Source organism: Ammospiza nelsoni, chromosome 4, assembly GCF_027579445.1.
Source record: "Ammospiza nelsoni isolate bAmmNel1 chromosome 4, bAmmNel1.pri, whole genome shotgun sequence".
NCBI classification, from domain to species: Eukaryota; Metazoa; Chordata; class Aves; order Passeriformes; family Passerellidae; genus Ammospiza; species Ammospiza nelsoni.
In genome coordinates this window covers 51,199,424-51,217,922 of record NC_080636.1, presented here as the reverse complement: position 1 = coordinate 51,217,922, position 18,499 = coordinate 51,199,424, and the positions used below count along the sequence as shown (strand labels likewise).

Here is an 18,499-nt window from a genome sequence, read left to right as displayed (position 1 = left end):
CCTGGCTGCCGTGTGGGTGACACGGGTCCCGTTCCGGGAGCGGGCAGGGCCCTACAGGGACACAGGGAGCCGTAGCTCGGGAAGCGCCGCCGTGGGGCCGCAGCACCGGCTCGGCTGCGTTGGGATGCGCTCGGGGGCCGCTGCCTGCAGTACCGGGGCGCGTCCCGCAGGGGGCGCCTCGGCGGGGGCTGCGGGGCGGGGCCGGGGCGGAGCGCCGGGGGCGAGCCCCGCCCGGGGCCGGAGCCGTGCGCGCCCCGCGGCCTTTTCTGGGAGGGCGGCGGGGCCCTGGCGGGGCTGTGGTTTGGCAGCGCCTCGGGGAGACGGGCACGGTCCCCGCGGCCGTGACTGGGCTGTAACGGGGAGCCGGACGCTGCCCGGCCGTGAGGTCGGGGCTGGCTGCTGGCAAAGGGGCCGGGGTCCCCGCCCTTTCCGGGCTGCGCTGTGCGCTTGGGGAGACCTTTGGGTGTCTGCGGGCATGGACGGGGCGTTCCGGAGCTCGGGCCCAGGGTGAGTACGTGCTCTCCCAACTCGGGGCTGTCCCGAACTGCGGTTCCCAGCCGAGGGCAGGAGCAGCCGTGCCGGGGCTGTGCCGGGAGCTCAGGGCTGCCCCGGCCTGGGCCTATCCCGCGGCAAAGTGTGACATGGCAGAGAAGGGAGTCAAGGGTGCTCTGGAACTTGGAACCTACACCAGTGTTTTCCAAACATACTCGCAGGGGTTCAGCTCCGGGGAAGCTGCAGAGAAGGCTGCCCGGCACTGCTCCCAAAATGGACCCTCCCCGAATGGGGTCTCGCAGAGGATGGAGCAATTGCAGCCACCCGGTCATTGCTGTGAAATTCGGTCAGTCTGGGGAAGGCTTTCCTGACTGTCCCTGTGTCCGAGCCAGCTGTGCCTTGTCCAGCGGCCCTGCCTGGGCAGCCGGCTCGGCACAGCTGGGTCCCTGCTCCCAGGCTCACCGGAGGGAGGCAGAGCCACCAAAGGAAGGGGCAGGTGGGGCCTGCAGCCACGGCAGGAGGAGGGAGAGGAGGCAAAGCCTCTGCACCCGCCCTGGGCCCAGGAGAAGCTTCTGAGAGGCAGCGGGGGCTCGTGTTTGTCCAGAAAGCTCAGGAGCTCCAGGGAGGCTCAGGGGGGTGCCCCGGGAAAAGGAAAGGGGGCAGGTGAGGGTGCACAGGGGTCGGCTGCAGTCCTTAGAAGCAGGGTCTGCTTTCACCACTGCGTTGTGCTGCCTGCAGGGACTTGTGGTGTGCATCGGGAGCTCCTGCTGGGGCAAAAGCTTTGTCTTCCAAGGGGCAAAGCTGCAGCCTCTTCCTCACCAGGGACTGCCTCCATACAGGAAGCAGCACAGGGGACTGGCCGAGGGGCTCAGCCTGGGCACGGCCCCAGCAGGAGCAGCCCTGGGCACACTGGCACAGGAGGATGAGCCCAGGTGAGGAGCACGGCCCCAGCGTGGCACCAAGAGAGGCTGGCACAGGAGGATGAGCCCAGGTGAGTGCTCTGACCTGGGCAGCGAGGGAAGGAGAACGAGAATAGGGGAGCAGAGGGGTAGGTTAGGGCAGGTGGGGAGAGGTCGGAGTGCGCAGGGCAGCAGGGAACGGGGCTGGGGGGAAGGCAGGGTGGAGGAAGGAGCAGGACTGAGGGCAGGTGGGGAGAGACGGGGAGGGGGAGTGGGCGGGGGAAAGCGGAGCAGGGAAAAGGGGAGAGGATCAAGGTGGGATTGGGGCTGGGATCGGGACCGGCATCGCCGCGGACGGTAAAAGCCACTCCGGGACAGGCGCTGCCGCTCCGGCTGCGGCCGGCGCAGGGCTGGGTCCTGCCGGGGCTCCAGGCATGCTCCGGCTGCGGCAGCAAGGAACCGGTGCTGTGCCAGTGCCATGCCCGCCAGGAGGACGACGCTTCCCCGGAGCAGCCTCTGGATCGCGGCCGGAAGCGGGAAGGACACGGACACCGCCCGTGCGGGCCCCGGGACCCCATCGGTATCGCCGCCCGCCCCGCGGGGCGCCCCCTGGCGGACACGGCGCCGCCCCGCAGCGCCCCCGGCCCGATAACCCCGGGGGACACCGAGCCCCCCCCGGCCCGGTAACCCCACGAGCACCGCGCTCCCCTATGAGCCACAGCGCCCGCAGCCCCTTCTCCGTGCCCGCACCCCCGGGGCTGCAGCGCCCCGGCCAGGAGCAGTCGCTCTGGGACGGCCGCTGGGGCCGGGGCGTTGCTGCTCCCGCTCCCATTGTGCCTGGTGTGGGACTGGAGCCACAGGGAAACGCGAGGGAAAAACCCCCAGTGTTAAAAAACCAGTGCCAACTGTTTGCTCTTTATTTCCAGAGCCGTGAGGATCATCGAGTCAAATGCTGAGAAGTGACCGGCCCAGCTGCACATCGAACACAGAATTTTGGCCTTGCAGCACCCTGATCCAAACACCTGGGCCAATCCCAGGGTTGTTCCAAAGGTCCTGTGTGGGATGGGAATGACTGCTGCCAGTAAGAGACCTCCTCTACAAATGCAGCTCCTTCCCTTCTGCTAATGCTGCTTTACACACCAGCCCCTGCAATGGCTGTAGGGCAGAACTGGCTGGCACTCACCTGTCAGCACCAAACTCTTCCCCATAACCCTGATTGTTCTGCCCTTTCCAGGATTTACCCAGCAGCTGTAAATGTGCTCACGCAATGTTCCTTTGTTTCCCCAGGAAGAAGCGAACAAGACAAGTCCTGAGGGTTGCCCTGCTCCGTGGGGAAGTTCTTCTGGAGAGTGGCAGGGAGCGTTTCCTGCAGGTGAGCGTTGCCAGGCCAAAGCGCCGGTGGCTGCTGAGGCCGGGGCTGTTTCTGGGCCCAGAGGCCTCGGTGTCTCCTGCTCGCTGCCAGCCGTGCTCCTGGGTGTTCCCTCAGGGTGTCCCAGCTGGCTGGGAGCGCAGGGTAGGAGGAGCCAGAAGCTCCTGAAGGCATCAGCCCCTCGTGTCCGTGGGATCTGCAGGAGGAGCTGTGCCTGCACCGTGGCTCCTGGGCCAGGGGCTGCTCTGAGCAGGCACGTGGAAATGCTCCAGCCCACACAGAGCACCAGGAGCCCAGAAGAAACCCAAGGAGCAGCTGGCATTACCTGGGAATGGAGGCAGGGCGCCCGTTTGCACAGGGGCTCATGCAGCAATTCCCGGTTCAGAGCTCCCACACAGCTGCCAGCTATGTCCCAGCCACCCCAAATCCCTTCCCTCCTGCCCAGCCTGAGGCCACCATCCATCAGCAGCATTGAAGCCAAGGCAATCTTTCCCCACAGACATTAAATCCCAGGCAGTAGCCCTCAGAGATAGCTGAAAATCAGTGGGATGGAGTTTGGAGTTTTTCAGGGATCCAGCTGCAAGTGCACAAGTGGTGGAAAGCTTTCACGGGTAGGTCCCACTGGAGGTGTGCTGAAGACAGAGATGTGCATCCCTTTCCTGAGAGAAAAGAATCTGTAGAGGCCACTGCTGAGGCTCTGAAAGGAGCTGAGCTTCTGCAGGGAGAGATGAGTTGCCTGCTCTGTGTCACTCCTGGCCTTCCATAATGCTGCTTTTCCCTTACAGGATCAAATAACCCCTTGGAGCATTGTGCTGTTGAGCACATTTCACCAAGAATCAATTCATTTATATACTTACAATTCATTTTTATCCTTCTCCTAAGTGTCTGATTATATGGATCACATTTTTCTTCTCATTCAGATACTCAAGGCCCAAATTCTTAGGGTCCTAGAGCTTATGGTGGCATTTATATGTCCCCTCCAGGGCAGAGGCGGTGGCATTTCAGCAGCATTGGAGGAAACAATAGAGTCTCTGATTTGAGGGGCCAAACCCTCTTTCATGCTTGGCTCACACATTTACCAAACTATGCTAGGCTTAACGGGAATTAAGGGGGCTAAACTTTCATTTGATTGTCGAGGACATCCGAATGTCTTTCTGGCATAGAGGGGCTTTGGAAAAATGAATCCAGATGAGAGGGCCATGGAACGTGATGGAGTATCAAACCACCATCTGATTTGGACTATGAGCTCTGCCTGTGCCTGTGTAAGGCAATATAAACAAGTCAATAGCTGTTTGGGAGATGCTGAAATTCTGGAAAAATTCTTCCCTGTGCAGTTTCTTGGAAGGTGTGTTTTCTAATTTGGAATTTGATCCCTCTGAAACTGTCATTCTCAGCCCCATGGGCAAAACCTTGGTCCTAGCCAGTACACATGTCCTTACAAGTGAAGAATCTGAACGTACTGGGAATGCAGAGTCAGCCTCTGAGTTGATGCTGCCCTAGCTTTTAAGAAACCGCAGGATGCTGGCTGACAGAGCCCATCTCCAACAAGAGGATGGTCAGTCAGCTAAAAAGCTGCAGAGTGTCTGTAGGACTGTTACCTGGAAGCTGTGCTCGCCCTGGTCTGTGCACAGGTTCTAACCAGGGCAGGAGCAGACACAGTTTCAGGCATGAAATGCTATGCCTAAAGTTGTTGCAGAAACACGAACCGAGCTGAGAATGGCCGACTCTAACAGGTGAAGCAATGAGCTGTGGTTTCAGTGCTGTGTCTCCACAGCCCTACAGTGTGCACATAGAATGAAGGTTACTCCTCACCCCCTTCCAGTACATCAGAAATGTGTTTGCTCATAGCCCACCTTACTCCCTTTACCTGCAGAGGCCCAAATAACTCCCCCCATGCTCGATGGGCTCCTTGATGTATAATCCTCTCCTGATGGCAGAGGTGGGAACCAGAGCTGGCAGGGGGAGCAGAATGGGACTGAGCTATGGGTGCTGCCGCAGCTGAGGACAGGGTTGGGCCTGGCAAGACAAGCCAGCTCTTTGTAGGGGACTGGAAAACACGGCAAACGCTGAGAGCAGAAGCTGCTCTTTCTGGCGTTGTCACTTCACTGACAAGAATCACAGCCAGTGACTTCTTTACCAGATATTTTGAGACCTGACAACTGTTGTAGCTTCAGGTGGTTCTCAAATGCTGCTTCTTGTGCCAATTGCAGAGTCAGACCTGGGATATGGTGAAGGTTTTAAGGTGCAGGTGAAGCCATTTGGACTTATTTCTTTAGGGAAATCTCCTGGATTTGGAAGTTGCCCGCTATCAAAGGCCTGAAGTTATAGGCTGTACTGTGTGGAGTATATGGCTTATAGCTACAAAATCCACAGGTAATCCATGGCATGACCTGTCAGCAGAGAATTCAGTCTGTCTTTGTTTTCCAGCTGATTCGTCAACTTAAAGTTCACTTCTTCTCACAGTATTCAAGTTCTCTGATAACACAGCAAAAAATCAAAATAAGAGGTGAATAACCATTATGCTGTTACACAGAACATCATCTGCACGGCAAATAACACAACAGAAATGCATTTCTTGAGAACCCCATCCTTGAAGACCCTCCTGTGCTGTCTCTGACAGTCAGGACTTGTTTATACACAGTTGTCTGTCATTGCAAAAGGAGGAGGAAGAGAGGAAAGAGCATCTTTTGGCTTAGGTGGTGCCCTTGACGAGGCGTCACTGGGTCTGTGACGAGCAAGCAAGCTGGGCACAGAGGGACTGTGACTCTGATGGTGCCACTGAGGTCCCCGCGCGGGCACCATCCCTCATCCCACCATGCCAGCAGTAAAAGCAAGCAAGCCACCATTGCTACATTTAACACTTGTACATTTTTATTTAGTTAAATCAGCCATTGTACACATTGCAGCTATGTATTGTTAGTGTTGTATCTTTTTAATTTTTAACTAATACATGCCCTCATAGATATATTCAATTAGTGTTATCACCATGGGAACAAGATGCTGATTCGTCAACTTAAAATTTACTTCTTCTCACAGTATTCAAGTTCTCTGATAACACAGCAAAAAATCAAAATAAGAGGTGAATAACCATTATGCTGTTACACAGAACATCATCTGCACCGCAAATAACACAACAGAAATGCATTTCTTGAGAACCCCATCCTTGAAGACCCTCCTGTGCTGTCTCTGACAGTCAGGAAGCCATGATGCGCTGTGAGATGTTTCATCAGGGGTCTCATTCGATTTGGCTGCCAAAACACTTTTTTCTTCAAGTTTCTTTTCTTGCCTGCCCAAAAAGTGTCAGCACGGCACCTATTGGTTCTGCCCACAGGAAGCCAGAACCCCAGAGGTGTTTTCATGCTTTTGGCATTGTTACCTTAATGAGGAAGTGCCCTTGTTCTGAGCACTGAGTGAGTCATTGAAAAAAAAAAAACAAAACCAAAGAACCCTATAATTGTAGAAGGCCAGATAAGCTTGGACAAAGGATTGCTCCTAGAAGAGAGGGTTGGTTTTACTCTGGTGCTGAGTCTACTATTAAAAAAATGAGATAGCTGTTTAAAAGCATTAAGTTGGTATGTTTGTGTGTATGCGTGTTATGCTAAAACCCTACAGAGCTTCCTCCACTAAATATTAAGGTATAGAACATCCAAAACATCAGATCCTTACGTTCCCTGTGTGGAAAATAAAAGTGCAGACATGCTAATGTGGTTTTCAGAGGGTCAATTTAGAAATATATATATAATATATAGTTACATAACAAAATATGAACAGAAACTGGCTGCTGAGGATTGTGAGCACTTGTTCTTTAAAAAACACTTAGAAGATAAAAACTGCTCGCTCAGTGCTAAGAGGGCCAAGAAGCTGACATGGTTCTAGGAGGGTTCGGTTTTGACCTTCAAATGCCACATGCGTGTATCGGCTAAGAGGCAATCTCGATAAAACACGGTGAATTAATTATTCTCCTTGTATAGTGGGTAAGTCTTTGTCCCGTAGTTATCTACAGTGCAGTGGCCTGCAGGAAGCACCCCCAGTTGGTCAGTGAGGTCGGCTAAGCAGTGATGGAAATGGGAAACTATCAGAGTTAGGATTGTTTAATACACCCTGCCACAGGTCCAGATCTATAGGCTTGAATACCATATGTGAACATGCCGCAGGTAGAGCTGCTAGCAACTTGGGTACCTAGTGGGGAAGTTTTCTTTCTTTTTCTTTTGGAAATGTTGCAGTGGCTGTGTGAAGGTGACTGCACAATTAATGGCCACAGTCAGCTGTGAGTCACGTGAACAGCTGCTTTTTGCCTGACTCGCACAGCCTTTGCCTAGACCGGATCTCTAAACAGTAACTCTTAGTACTCGGTAGCTCTGTGGCGCTTCCTCCTGGGCCAGTCAGCGTCTGTGGTCCGGGTGGTGCCATTCCGTGATCTGTTGCCATTCTGCAGGGTCACTGCACCTCAAAACCCACGATGCCCATGGGCAGTGAGTGTTCTGCAGTCTTGTGAGTTCAAATACTCTGCTATTTACAGTTTACACATCAACTCCTTTGTACGGTGCATGTACACAGTCAGTGGAAGAGGCCTGTCGATGAAGTCTGCTTGGCAAGGGCTGTGTCGGTAAGCGAGCGCCAGAGCAAAGGGACAGGGACAAGTGGTGACACTGACAGGGCGCCAGCATGGCGGATAAATCATCCTGCCTGAAGGATGCTATCTTTGGTCACAAATTAGCATACAGGGTGAAAAATCATAACAGCACAAAACGCAGCTTGGGATGGGGAGAAATGAAGTCACTGCAGCTGCAGAGGTAGGAGCGGCAGTGACGGCTCTGCTACCCAGGGACGGTGACGGCTGCATATGGGAGGGGTCACGTGGCGCTGTGCAGGGGCGGCAGCTTCTCACTTGGCCTCCTGTGTCCAGTCCTCTTGGCAGAAGTGCCTAAGAAGCTGCTGGAGGTCATGCTGGAGGTCATCCCTGGGGAGCGCTTCTGGGGTGTCTTCCAGCTCTTCTATGTGAACATGTTTTCCATAGCGGTCCTTCATCACAGTCCTCTTCTGTGTGCTGGCTTTACTTAGTATTGTCCTGGAACCAAAAAAAATGAGACCTGACTTAGAAAGGCCACGGTTCTGGAGGTCTGAGAGAATCGTGGTTTTCAGGCTTTTCCAAGGCAGAGTTACACATGCTGGAGAGAAGGCACAGCAAGGTTTAATTATGATGCAATAGTCAGCTCCTATGGATTTTTATCCTTTTTATTTTATATATTCTCTGTATTCTTTACACATCTGTTTGTAGTCCATTATTATAACCTAGCTTCAGTATTTTCTTCGGCAGAAAGAAAAAAACAAATTCCAGGACCCCTATGCTATCTTGGTATTCCTTAGAAACCAAGGTTGAAATCAGACCTTTGAGATATCTTTTTATCAACAAAGCTGAGTCCTCATCCAAGGAGGGGTGGATTTAGAAGGTACTAGAGCTGGGGCATTACTTCATTGGGTGTGCTTTTAGTTGGGGACTCTTGTCAGGTACGGTAATTTGCAAAATCAATAAAAACATGCATCATGCAGGGTGTGCATCCTTAGCATTTTCCAGCTGAGGATCCCTATATAAAGGTAACCCTGTTTACCAGCCTGTGTCTGCCTCTTATTTCTAGAACCAGAGAGAAAGGCATCCAAGGGCATGGAGAATGGATGATGGATGCAGAGTGAAGGATAGATGCACGGAGAATGAAGGGTGGATGTATGAAGCATGGATGACAACTGGAGAAAGGCTGATGAATGAAAGGAGACTGAAGAATGATGATTGGAGAGGGAGTGGATGGAGAGTGGATGAGCAATGTATGTATAGATGGATGAATGCTAATTAAAATTAGCAAATCAATAAAGACTGTACATGTGTTGTTCCGGGTGCGCATCATTGGCATTTTCTACCTGAGGGAAAGTGCGCTTAAGGATCCTTACATAAAGGTACCCCTGTTTACCACCTTGTGTCTGCCTCTTATTTCTAGAACTAGAGAGAAAGGCCTCCAAGTGCATGGAGAATGGGTGGGTGGGTGGGTGGGTGGGTGGATGGATGGATGGATGGATGGATGGATGGATGGATGGATGGATGGATGGATGGAGAGTTGGAGCATGATTGGATGCATGTATGGAGAATGGATGACGAATGAATGAGGAATGGATGTATTGAGAGTTGGATGATGATTGAAAGGCTGTATGGAGAGTGGATGATGAATGAGGAATGAAGGTTGCATGGATGGAGGGTGGATGATGAATGGAGAGTGCATGATGATATTTATTGATCTCTAGCTATTCTCCAGCCATTCATTCATTCTCCATTCAATTAGAATTATGCTACTTTGCTAAACTTAGAAACTGTAGAAAATAAAGACCAGCCTTTGTATTAACCCCTGTACCCATGTTGTGTGCAAAGTGCTTTATTTCAGTGTTCTGTATGCCATTGCCACTGCCAGGTTAGTCATTGCTTTAGTACCACTGCAAGTAAAGCTTAGCAGGCACTCACTGCAATCCACTCCTGTGATTGGGTTAATTTGTTTGCAGTAATACTTCATCAGCTTGCCAAGCCAAACCTTTTAATTACTGATCCATCATTTTTCTTGATTTCTTTCTCTACCAAAGCAGGGACTTGCACTGTCATGTGGTGACCTGTATAGCTCAAAGCCTCCAATGAAAACATAAACCTTAAATTAAAACACCCCCAAAACACCTGGAGCTCTTCCTACCTTAGTCCTTCATATTCACACAGCCCAATGCTGAGAAAATGCTGAACAGGCACCTGTAAGAAGCAACTGCATCCTTTCAAGCATCCCTCCCTCCTGCAGACACATGACAGACAGTGTCTCCTAGGGGGCAGTTTCATTTCAGTAATGATTGTACCAAAGCATGTTGCAGTAGTTGCTCCAGATGTGTGGATTTACTGAGACAGTTGCTGGGCGCTAAGTGCTCCTTCCCAAGCAGTCTCTTTGAACTTTTACCAGACAGCTCTTGCCCCTTGTTTGGCCTATGTGAGAAAAAGAGGACCAGGCTTCTGGTCTGGATTCCTGGTCACAAAACCCAAAAATGCATACCCACGTCACCTATTGCTGCACAGCTTTTATCTATTTATCTGTTTTTAAGTATTTATTTCAACTTCTAAGACATGCTAATAAAGGGGACGAGAGACAGGATGGAGGGGAGGAACACATCCATTTACCCAGGGTGGGGGCTTAACTGTAGCCACTTCTGCAATAACCTCCACAGTGATAACACAGGAATGAACTTTAACTGCACTCACACTCAAGACTTCTAAGAATGTCCCACAAAGCCTCCATGATGTTTTCTTTTTGTCTTAGCAAGTGCCTTTGCTAATTCTGCAATGCCAGCTTTCACTACACATTGTTTATAGATGCATATTTTTATAACACTGCTGAGTATAAGAACAGAGTTACCCTCAGCTTAGGACTGCTGAGCCACTGGCTGTGGTCCTTCCAGGAGAACAGACATTGTCCCTGGGGCTGTGGCCACACTTGCTGTACTGCTGTAATATATAAAAGTTGTTTTTACCTTTTCAAAGTCCTCTTTGGCTGATGGAAGATCAGAAGCCAGGCTGGCATCCCCCAGGTGTTTCTCCGTCCTCTCTCCATGCACTACAGTGGTCTTTATGACCTTGCTGACTTTCCGGCCCTCCACTGGCTCAGACTGGAATTTGGAGGCACTAGAGAGAATGGCAGGTTCAGACAGGGTCACCTGCAAGGTTAGAAAACACAAGTGAGATGGAGATGAATTCCACACTTCATGATGTGCACTGGCCAAATTAACTGCTGTGTCTAGGGGCTCCACAGGGTAAAGTGTAGATCTGCTAAGGTCAGCTTACTGGAAAGAAAAAGAAAAAAAAAAAACAGGAAAAAGAAAAAAAGGGGGGAAAATGAAAAAGGAAAATAGAAAACAGGACAAAAGAAAAAATAACAAAAGAATAGGAAAAAAGAATAAAGAAAAGAAAAGAGGAAATTAAAAGGAAGTAATGTAAAAAGAAAATAGGAAAAAAGAAAAAAGGTAAATAGAAGAAGGAAAACAATAAAAAGAATTAAAAAAAAACAAGAAAAGAAACCAGGAAAAAAGCAAAATATAAAAAAAGGAAAAATAAAAAAATGAAAAGAGGGGAAAAGAAAAAGGAAAAATAGGAAAAAAGAAAAAGAAAAATTAAAAAAGGGAAAAGAGTAAAAAAGGAAAAAAATACATAAGAAAAAAATCTTAAAAAAGAAAACGGAAAATAGAAAAAAGGGGGGAAAAAAAATCAAGGCTTTTCTTTCTTGTTACTTTACTCCTAAAGAATTACTTCTGATGAGTAATTCCTGCAAGCAAAAGTATCCGTGATGTTTTTTACAATTCCAATAACTGCTTGCTGCACCTTGCTTTTGGCCCAGCATTGCTGAGAGCACACCCATTGCCAGCTTGTGGCCCTCCCTCACAACTTGGTTGTGCTGATCCAATTGCCTGTAGGGCCAGACAGTGAAGTACAGCAGGAAGGCACTTACCTTTTCAGACTGTATGTAATTACCTGGCTCTAAAACAGTTTTTCTTTAAATCACAGATGTTTTTAGCCTCTTCAAAGCAAGAAAAGACCAGCAAGGTAAACTTACTGCAGCTATGGGGTTCTAGGACTGAGTGGCAGAATGAGCACGCTAAGCTGCAGTGGTTAAGAACCCTGCTGGGGTGGTGCTGCTCTGTGCCACGGCAGGCAAAGCACACCCTACCTCTGAGTGCTCACTGTCACTCTTCAGCACAACTCGCTTCACCACTTTGGAATAACCATCTCCCTCTTCCACAGGGACAGGGGCTTGCGGTGCTCCCTGCATTAGCACTTCCTCTTTTTCCATGCCATCTGGAGCAACGTACCGCCGGATGATCTTCCGAGTCACCTGAAGGAATGGAGTTTAGTCCCCAAAGATGTAGCAGTAAAATATTCCTCTTTGTTCTACTCATTTGAGTAGTATTCGTCCAAATGCTACTCAAAGGGCATTTTGTCCTGCATGACAAAGAACCTGTGTAGATGGTTCTGTGTTCTATTCCTCATCTCCTACTCAAGAGAGTCATCTGGTGCTAAAGCTCTCGAGGCACTGGCTGGCCAAAGCAAGAAGAGAATTACAGGGTCAAGATGTGAAATTGCTCAGGAGAATGGGTGTGCATCCCTCTGTGGATGACCCAAATCTCTGTGTGGCACAGTTCAAGGCACAGACCTATCTGTAAGAATCGTCACACTCGCCTCTGTGCAATGAGACCAAGGAATCTTCCCCCAGTGAGAGGGGAATCTTTGGCTGGGGTGGTTTATTATTCTACCAGGAATTAAACAGGTTCCAGAGACAGCCTATCCAGCTGAAGGGGTGTGACGTCTTCCCAGAAGACAGAAGATGGAGTTTGCCACCATCCCTGCTCAGCCAAGTCCTAGACCTGGAGCACCAAGTTGTCAGGTAAAGAAAAGAGCACAGAAGTTCCCCTTTCACTTTCATGCTGTGCAGAATTCGTTCTTCTAAGCATGATCTGATTTTGAAGATCTAGACTCTGGGTTTATCTGACTTTTACAGACCCAGCCTTCCATTGCTTTCATCAAGACAAGCAAACAAACATCTCAGATAAGACTGCAGTGGAGTGGATTTTTGGTGGGGTTTTAAAAAAAGAAATAAACAACTTCTTCCTAAAATATGTGGATCTATGCAGAATTTTCCTTGGCTTTAAATGAAAGTTAAAATACATCCTGTTAGGTTGTACACTGTAACAGAACAATTTTGAGAATCTAAATTATTGTTCAAACTTTGGTATCTCTCATGAGATGAAATTCTCATTCCTTCCACTCTCTACTCTTCAAATCATGCCCCTTCATAGCAGAAAGTCCGGCATTTCTGTAGATGTTTTTTTCTTCCTTTTACAGGGAAGAAAGAAGCTAGCAGAGGGCAGAACTGACAATACCTTCTTTACCACTGTGTGGCCATGTTCATCTGTGTACTGCTCTTCTGTGACTGTTTCTGGTGGCATTTCAGGCATACTATCAGCCTGTATGACAAAGAAAAAAGCTCTGTGAAGCAAGACCTTCATGTGGGTCTTGAAATAAGTCACTTCAACGTCAGTTAATTGGTTAGGGAATGGAAAAAAACCCAGCAACGTTAGGGAAAAAAAACTATTCTGCAAATAAATCCTTAGAAAGGCATGCACAGAAAAGTGATGCCACAGCATCACAAAGATAAATTATATTGTTATAACAGCCTTGTTGTTTTCGGGGCTGACAAGCCTTCATCTTATCTTCCTCTTACCGAGGCATCTAGGGAGTTTAGAGAGGGGTTAGCAGTGTTACTGTAATCATAACGTTTATCCAGTGGAGATGCATTATTTGGGAGCATCCCAGCTTGAGGTGCAACACAAACTCAGGCCTAAGGCAGCACAGGCACATTCAGTGCAGTCCTCGAACACTCGGTACCTGAATGATCACCCGGCGCCGAATGACTCTGGTAGTGACCATCTCGTCCTCATCCGAGCTGAGCTCCAGCCCACCTAACTCCTCTGCTAACTCCTAGGGGAAGCATGGAAGCAAGATCTGTCTGTGGCACTAGCAGTGGCTACAGCTTCTGTCTTCCTACACCAGCTCTGCAATTCCTACATTTTGCATATGCTTGGTGGGTTAATTACACAGAAAAATATACAAAAGCCTTTTAATCCTGAGGGGGAAGTACAGAGGGCAGGGTACAGACAGCAGGACTGAACAGTTTTGACAAGAGGACAGTGTAGCAGTAGCCTCAGAAAGATCAGGAAAAATTAGTAACAAGTGCTGAACTTGTCTATCCTGCATAAGGAAGAATTAGAAGTTTAAACAAACACCTTGGATGGCAAAGAGAGGCAGGAAAGAATCCACTGGGAAATAGCTGTAGTATAAAAATATAAAAGGGAAAATAAATAAGGGGAGGTGGTGGTACCAGCTGCTGTTGTTGTTTCACTTCAGTGAAAGAATCAGAAGGAAAAAGCAGTACATTATTTTGAGGACAGCTTTCCTCCAGCTGTACTGAGCCCTGCTGTAGATACCCTTTCAATCATCTGATACACTTGAAATTCCACCTTTCCCCGAGATCCCAGAGGCAGAGCAATGAAACCCTTCATTCTAGAGGTGATACTTTTGGTCACATAGTAGCCAAGAGAGAAGGCCTTGTTTCTAACAAACACAAAGGTGAAACAATTTCTGCTTCAGTACAGCTGCGCCTTCTCTGCTCTAACTTGGCTTATAAAGCTAATTTCCTACCCAAGGATGCCTTCTTCTTTTCTTCCACTTAGAATGGGCAAAGCAAGCTGTTTATTCTTAAATCTTCATCTGCCAGGGAACTTTAGTTCTCCACTAAAAGTCATATGGTTTCTTTCTTTCCTTGCTGGTGGATGTCTTCCCCTCTCTGAATGCTGCCATGAAGTCCCTTGTCTCATACAACCCAAGACCTACCCTGTACAGTTTTTGATATCCTCTTCACTCTTCTGTCTCTGTATCTCTTTACTTCCTGTATGCTACACAAACACCATTCTTCCAGTACATCCTTAGTACTCTGCAATGCACAGCTGCTGTCTCTTTTCTGTCTCACCGACTTTAGAGACCTTTCACACCATTTCTGATGCTGCTCTGGGCTAGCCTTGCCTTTCTTTTTGAGCTTTACTGGTATCACTTTGTTCGCATTACATCTGTTTTGGTTCATTTCTGCCCCTGTTACTGACACTCTTTCAGGCACTGATGGAACTGTCATAGGCCAAAGGACAAAGAGGGGTAGAGCAGAACCAGAATTACCAGCCTAGACTTTGGGATCTGGGGTTTGCTTCAACTTCGAAAATCTCAGGAGAAAAGCTTTTACCTGAACCTTTAAACCACAGAGGGAAGGAGGAAAAACTCAGTGCCAGACGCAAATTAATTACAAATATTCTTATCTTAAAGAATCAGCGAGTCATAAAAGTTAGTTTATTGGATCAATTACATTGAGGCAAAGTTGTTGACTTACCTTTTCTAAAGATTCCTCTTCAAAGCCCCTTCCAGACTTCTCCATTTGCTCCTCAGTGGACTCCACAATCACGAGACTAGATCTCCTTGGACAGAGGCTTTCCTGGTGGAGCTGGGGGTCCTCAGGCTCTTGGATGATGGGGGAGTCCCCTCTCTGCACTGGGGAGGGAGGCTGAGGGGGGCCTCTCTGAGCCTCTCCCTTGGCCGTGCTTGAGTGCGCAGATTTTCCGCTCGCTGCTTTTCCAGCTCCCACGGACTGCTCTGTTCCTGGAGTTGTGGCACTGTGAATTACAGGTCCAAGTGAGTTATTAGTGTGCAGTGCTTCATAATTTCCAGCAATGGAACATTAGGCAGTGACTTCATATTGTTATGTTACCTGTTGTTCGGCAAAGTCTAGAAATAACTGATATTCCTTGACAGGAACTACAGAGCAGTCTGTCTGGGAATGCCACCCATCTTCCTGAGCAAATCTCCAAATGGATATCCAACCCTTCCATGCAAGTCTGCAAAACCTGGTATTTGTAAAGTATTTCAGAGAGCTTTGCTTTCACTTTTGCCCTCACATCTCTACATACTACCATTTAGGTTTTTTTGTGGGAGAGCCTGGATTGCTAGAGAAGGATGTGAGGCACCTACAACACTGAGCACAAGCTGTGCAGCTGCAAAGTGGAAAAAACAACTTTCATGTAGAATTCTGGAGCTTTAGCAAGCAGAAATTTAGTAGAGGTTCAGGTTTTCTTTGTAATGGCATTTTTATGGTTGAGCCTGATTCATGGTTAATCGCTGCCCCAAGTTAGTTGAACTTATTATTATATTAGTTACTATGTAACACATTTATAAAGGAAATACATCTAATTCCAGCAAATGTACATTCAATATTGTATATTTCCTCTTGGAGCATGTTCCTTACATGTTCCTATTTAAATCTACCCTGATTTTCCACCTAGTTATAATCAGACCTGCAGTGTAGTGAAATTTCCCTGTCTTCATTACTCTCATGTAGTGTTGGCACTATTGTCTCAAAGTATTCTCTGTTCCTCAAAGAAATTAATTTCCTGATGCAAATCCTTAGGGAGCATTGGTATTTTTGCCTAACATTGCAACAGAAGATTTCCTAGATGGTATTTTCTCCCACAATCTCTCCCAGCACATCCTGAGCAAAGGAATCCCCCTAAGTCCATGTGGTGGACTCAGCTGTCCTTTGAGTGCTGGGAGCTGCATCTCCGCATCAAAGCTAATCACCTCCAGGAAAATCACTTCTTTGAGTAGGGATTCTTGGTATTTTGCTGGCTTATTAATACCTGACTCTACCCTGCAAAGAGGTCTCAGCATGGGCACATAATCAGGGAAGCTGTGGAGAAATAAACATGATCTATTTCAAATTCCATTCCAAATGACACCAACCCCACTGACAGCCCCACCTCAGAATTCAAGTTTTTGCTGCACAGGTCTTCTATGTGTACTCTATCACGTGTTATTCCTGTAAGTACTTGTGTCTTGCCTCTGTAACACTTTGTTTCTGCTCCTTTGGCCATCTGAAATGCACTTTTAGAAGTCCAGTTCTTAAGAGGTAGTTATGAGTTTTGTAAGTAATGATTAAATTGAAAAAAAATTGCCTCCATTGAAAAAGCCATCCAGAATCTGAAGAAAGATTTTGATTACTTTCATTAATATGTCATCACTTGTCATCCAAGACATGAGTACTGAACATATACATAAAACCCCCTTCACTTCTCTACTAACCTGAATTTCTTTCCTATGTACCAGACACAGTTATTGCTTTGTGCTCACAGTGACAGACTGACTTTCTCCCCTCAGCCTTAAGGCTTCCTCCTCATGGATTAAAAAGTGAAAACCACAACTGGAGGAAAATTCTAGTGTGTTTGTAAGTTTCAAAGGCAACTGTAAAATCCTCTCATTACACAGAGAAAAGAGAACCTGTTCCCTATGGCTTCATCCTGCTCTTTTGGCACTTACAAATATTCCTGTTGTGAAGCAGATGGTTTCCCTGGCACATCTTGGGGTTTCCCTGAGAATTCAGCTTCTACTTGTTCCTTGTGTGCTTGCCTCAGAAGCTCAGCCATGGACACTTCGGCCTCGCTCCTGGGAGTACTGTCCTGGAATGGGGAATAACTGACAGACACGTCTTCCTCAGAGACCAGAGGGGGGTGCTCGGTTGGCTCGCCATCCTTAGATAGTCTCTGCTGCTCCTGCTTGTGTCTCGAGCTGTACACTTCCTCTTGCAGTGCTGAAAACCCTTGCCAAGACAGAGAGATGAGAAATATCCTTACAAGTCTGACCAGAATGCAGAGGTCCTTCCCGTCCTCCATGCGCATTGGAAATTCCCAGACACAACACGTGACCTGAAGTTCCTGAACACCTTGAGTGGGGGGGCACCTGGCCTCTAGGAGTAGCCCAAGGCATGCCAGATTGCCACTACTATAGCCAGATTTGGACAGAAACAGGCAAAATAACATTTACCCAGGAATTTACCTCAATTTACCCAGATTTTAGTGACTTTTCCCTCCATATCCGTTATTTATCTGCTTCTGGAAAAATTAACTGTACAAAAAAAGATGAAAACGCTTCATAGAGGGCTAGGTGGAAGAAGCAGCTCATTTATGTACAATAGTCACTGGAAACCTAGTGAACTCTGAAGAACAAATTGGGGGGAAATTACAAAGCTTGTATTGAATTTGAGCAGGACAGAGAGGTTAATATTCTAAAACCAGTGATATGAGAATGCTAATTGTAACAAACAGCCCTCTAGTCCTACATTCTCTTCAAGACTGGGACTTTTGCAGCTGTCTAATATGCTTCAGTATTGAGTTAGGCACCCAAAAGTGTCACTTCTGGAAAAGAGGATCTTAAACCAAATAATTTGGAGGTGTTTCTTTAGTTTGTAACCACTGGATCTAATCCACTGAACTTCCAAACTTAAGAAATGCAATAGCATCCTAACAGAATTACAATATCCTGGATACTCAAATCCAAAGGGATTTTCTATCAAAGCACAGAGTAGTTTCCATTTTTAATATCTTGGTCAAATTCTAATGCTACCTTCTGAACTTTCATGAAAGCACTCGTATAAGCAAAAAAACTAAACCCCAAGGTAAACTGGGCAAACGTTGCTGGCCACAGTGTTTACTTCTGAAGAAAGCTCAGGTCTTCTACCCAGTGAAATGTGACCCTTGTGATGCCATGCTTGCATCCATCTACACTGTCCATGCCTTCAAAATGGGATTCCAGTGCTCTGTCATGAGAGCAGACAGATAAGCCTGGGCCAACACTTCAGAGCAGAGCGCTGCTTGGAGAGGTACCCTAGGCAGTTTGGGTCAGGAGCCACTTACCTTCACTGTGGTCCAAAGCCAAGGACTGCTCCGTGTCTGCGTAGGTGCGCGTGCCGTGGCCCTGCACGGGGTCTATGCCGCTGGTCTCCATCAGGTGAACAATGTCCATGCGGTTGATTTTTGTGAGACATTGGGTCAGGTTGGTATCTGTGCCATTGGAAGGACACCATGCAGCTCAGTTAAGAATCAAGCACACTTCCTCCCTTCTCCATAGGAAGGACATATACAGGAGACTGCCCGGTGTCATATATAAATTATAGATACATTTAGAAGCAGTGCTATGTAAAATCTAAAAAGAACCAAATGGCAGCCTATAAAAACTAGCACTTTGGGTTTTTTCCTTTTAACAAATTTGTTGAGTTACTGTGTTATACAGACAAGACTAGAAACA

At 47.9% G+C, this 18,499-nt stretch overlaps 1 protein-coding gene and 1 long non-coding RNA gene across 2 annotated transcripts in view; one reads left to right on the top strand and one right to left on the bottom strand.

The window, feature by feature from the left end:
- Window positions 1-287: 287 nt before the first annotated feature.
- LOC132071956 (uncharacterized) lies at window positions 288-5,836 on the top strand. Its single transcript, XR_009418269.1, has 5 exons — window positions 288-507; window positions 1,332-1,483; window positions 2,318-2,472; window positions 2,679-2,763; window positions 2,878-5,836. It is a non-coding gene; the product is annotated as an uncharacterized LOC132071956 (long non-coding RNA).
- ANK2 (ankyrin 2) overlaps window positions 5,610-18,499 on the bottom strand; it is a 187,054-nt gene continuing 174,164 nt past the window's right edge. The window contains exons 44-52 of the mRNA XM_059469778.1: window positions 18,109-18,255; window positions 16,736-17,015; window positions 14,760-15,039; window positions 13,211-13,303; window positions 12,706-12,789; window positions 11,496-11,660; window positions 10,306-10,488; window positions 9,333-9,424; window positions 5,610-7,828 (exon numbers count right to left, since the gene is read on the bottom strand). Of these exons, the coding sequence (XP_059325761.1) occupies window positions 7,645-7,828; window positions 9,333-9,424; window positions 10,306-10,488; window positions 11,496-11,660; window positions 12,706-12,789; window positions 13,211-13,303; window positions 14,760-15,039; window positions 16,736-17,015; window positions 18,109-18,255 (1,508 nt within the window). The 3' untranslated portion in view covers window positions 5,610-7,644. The remainder of the gene's footprint in view (window positions 7,829-9,332; window positions 9,425-10,305; window positions 10,489-11,495; window positions 11,661-12,705; window positions 12,790-13,210; window positions 13,304-14,759; window positions 15,040-16,735; window positions 17,016-18,108; window positions 18,256-18,499) is intronic.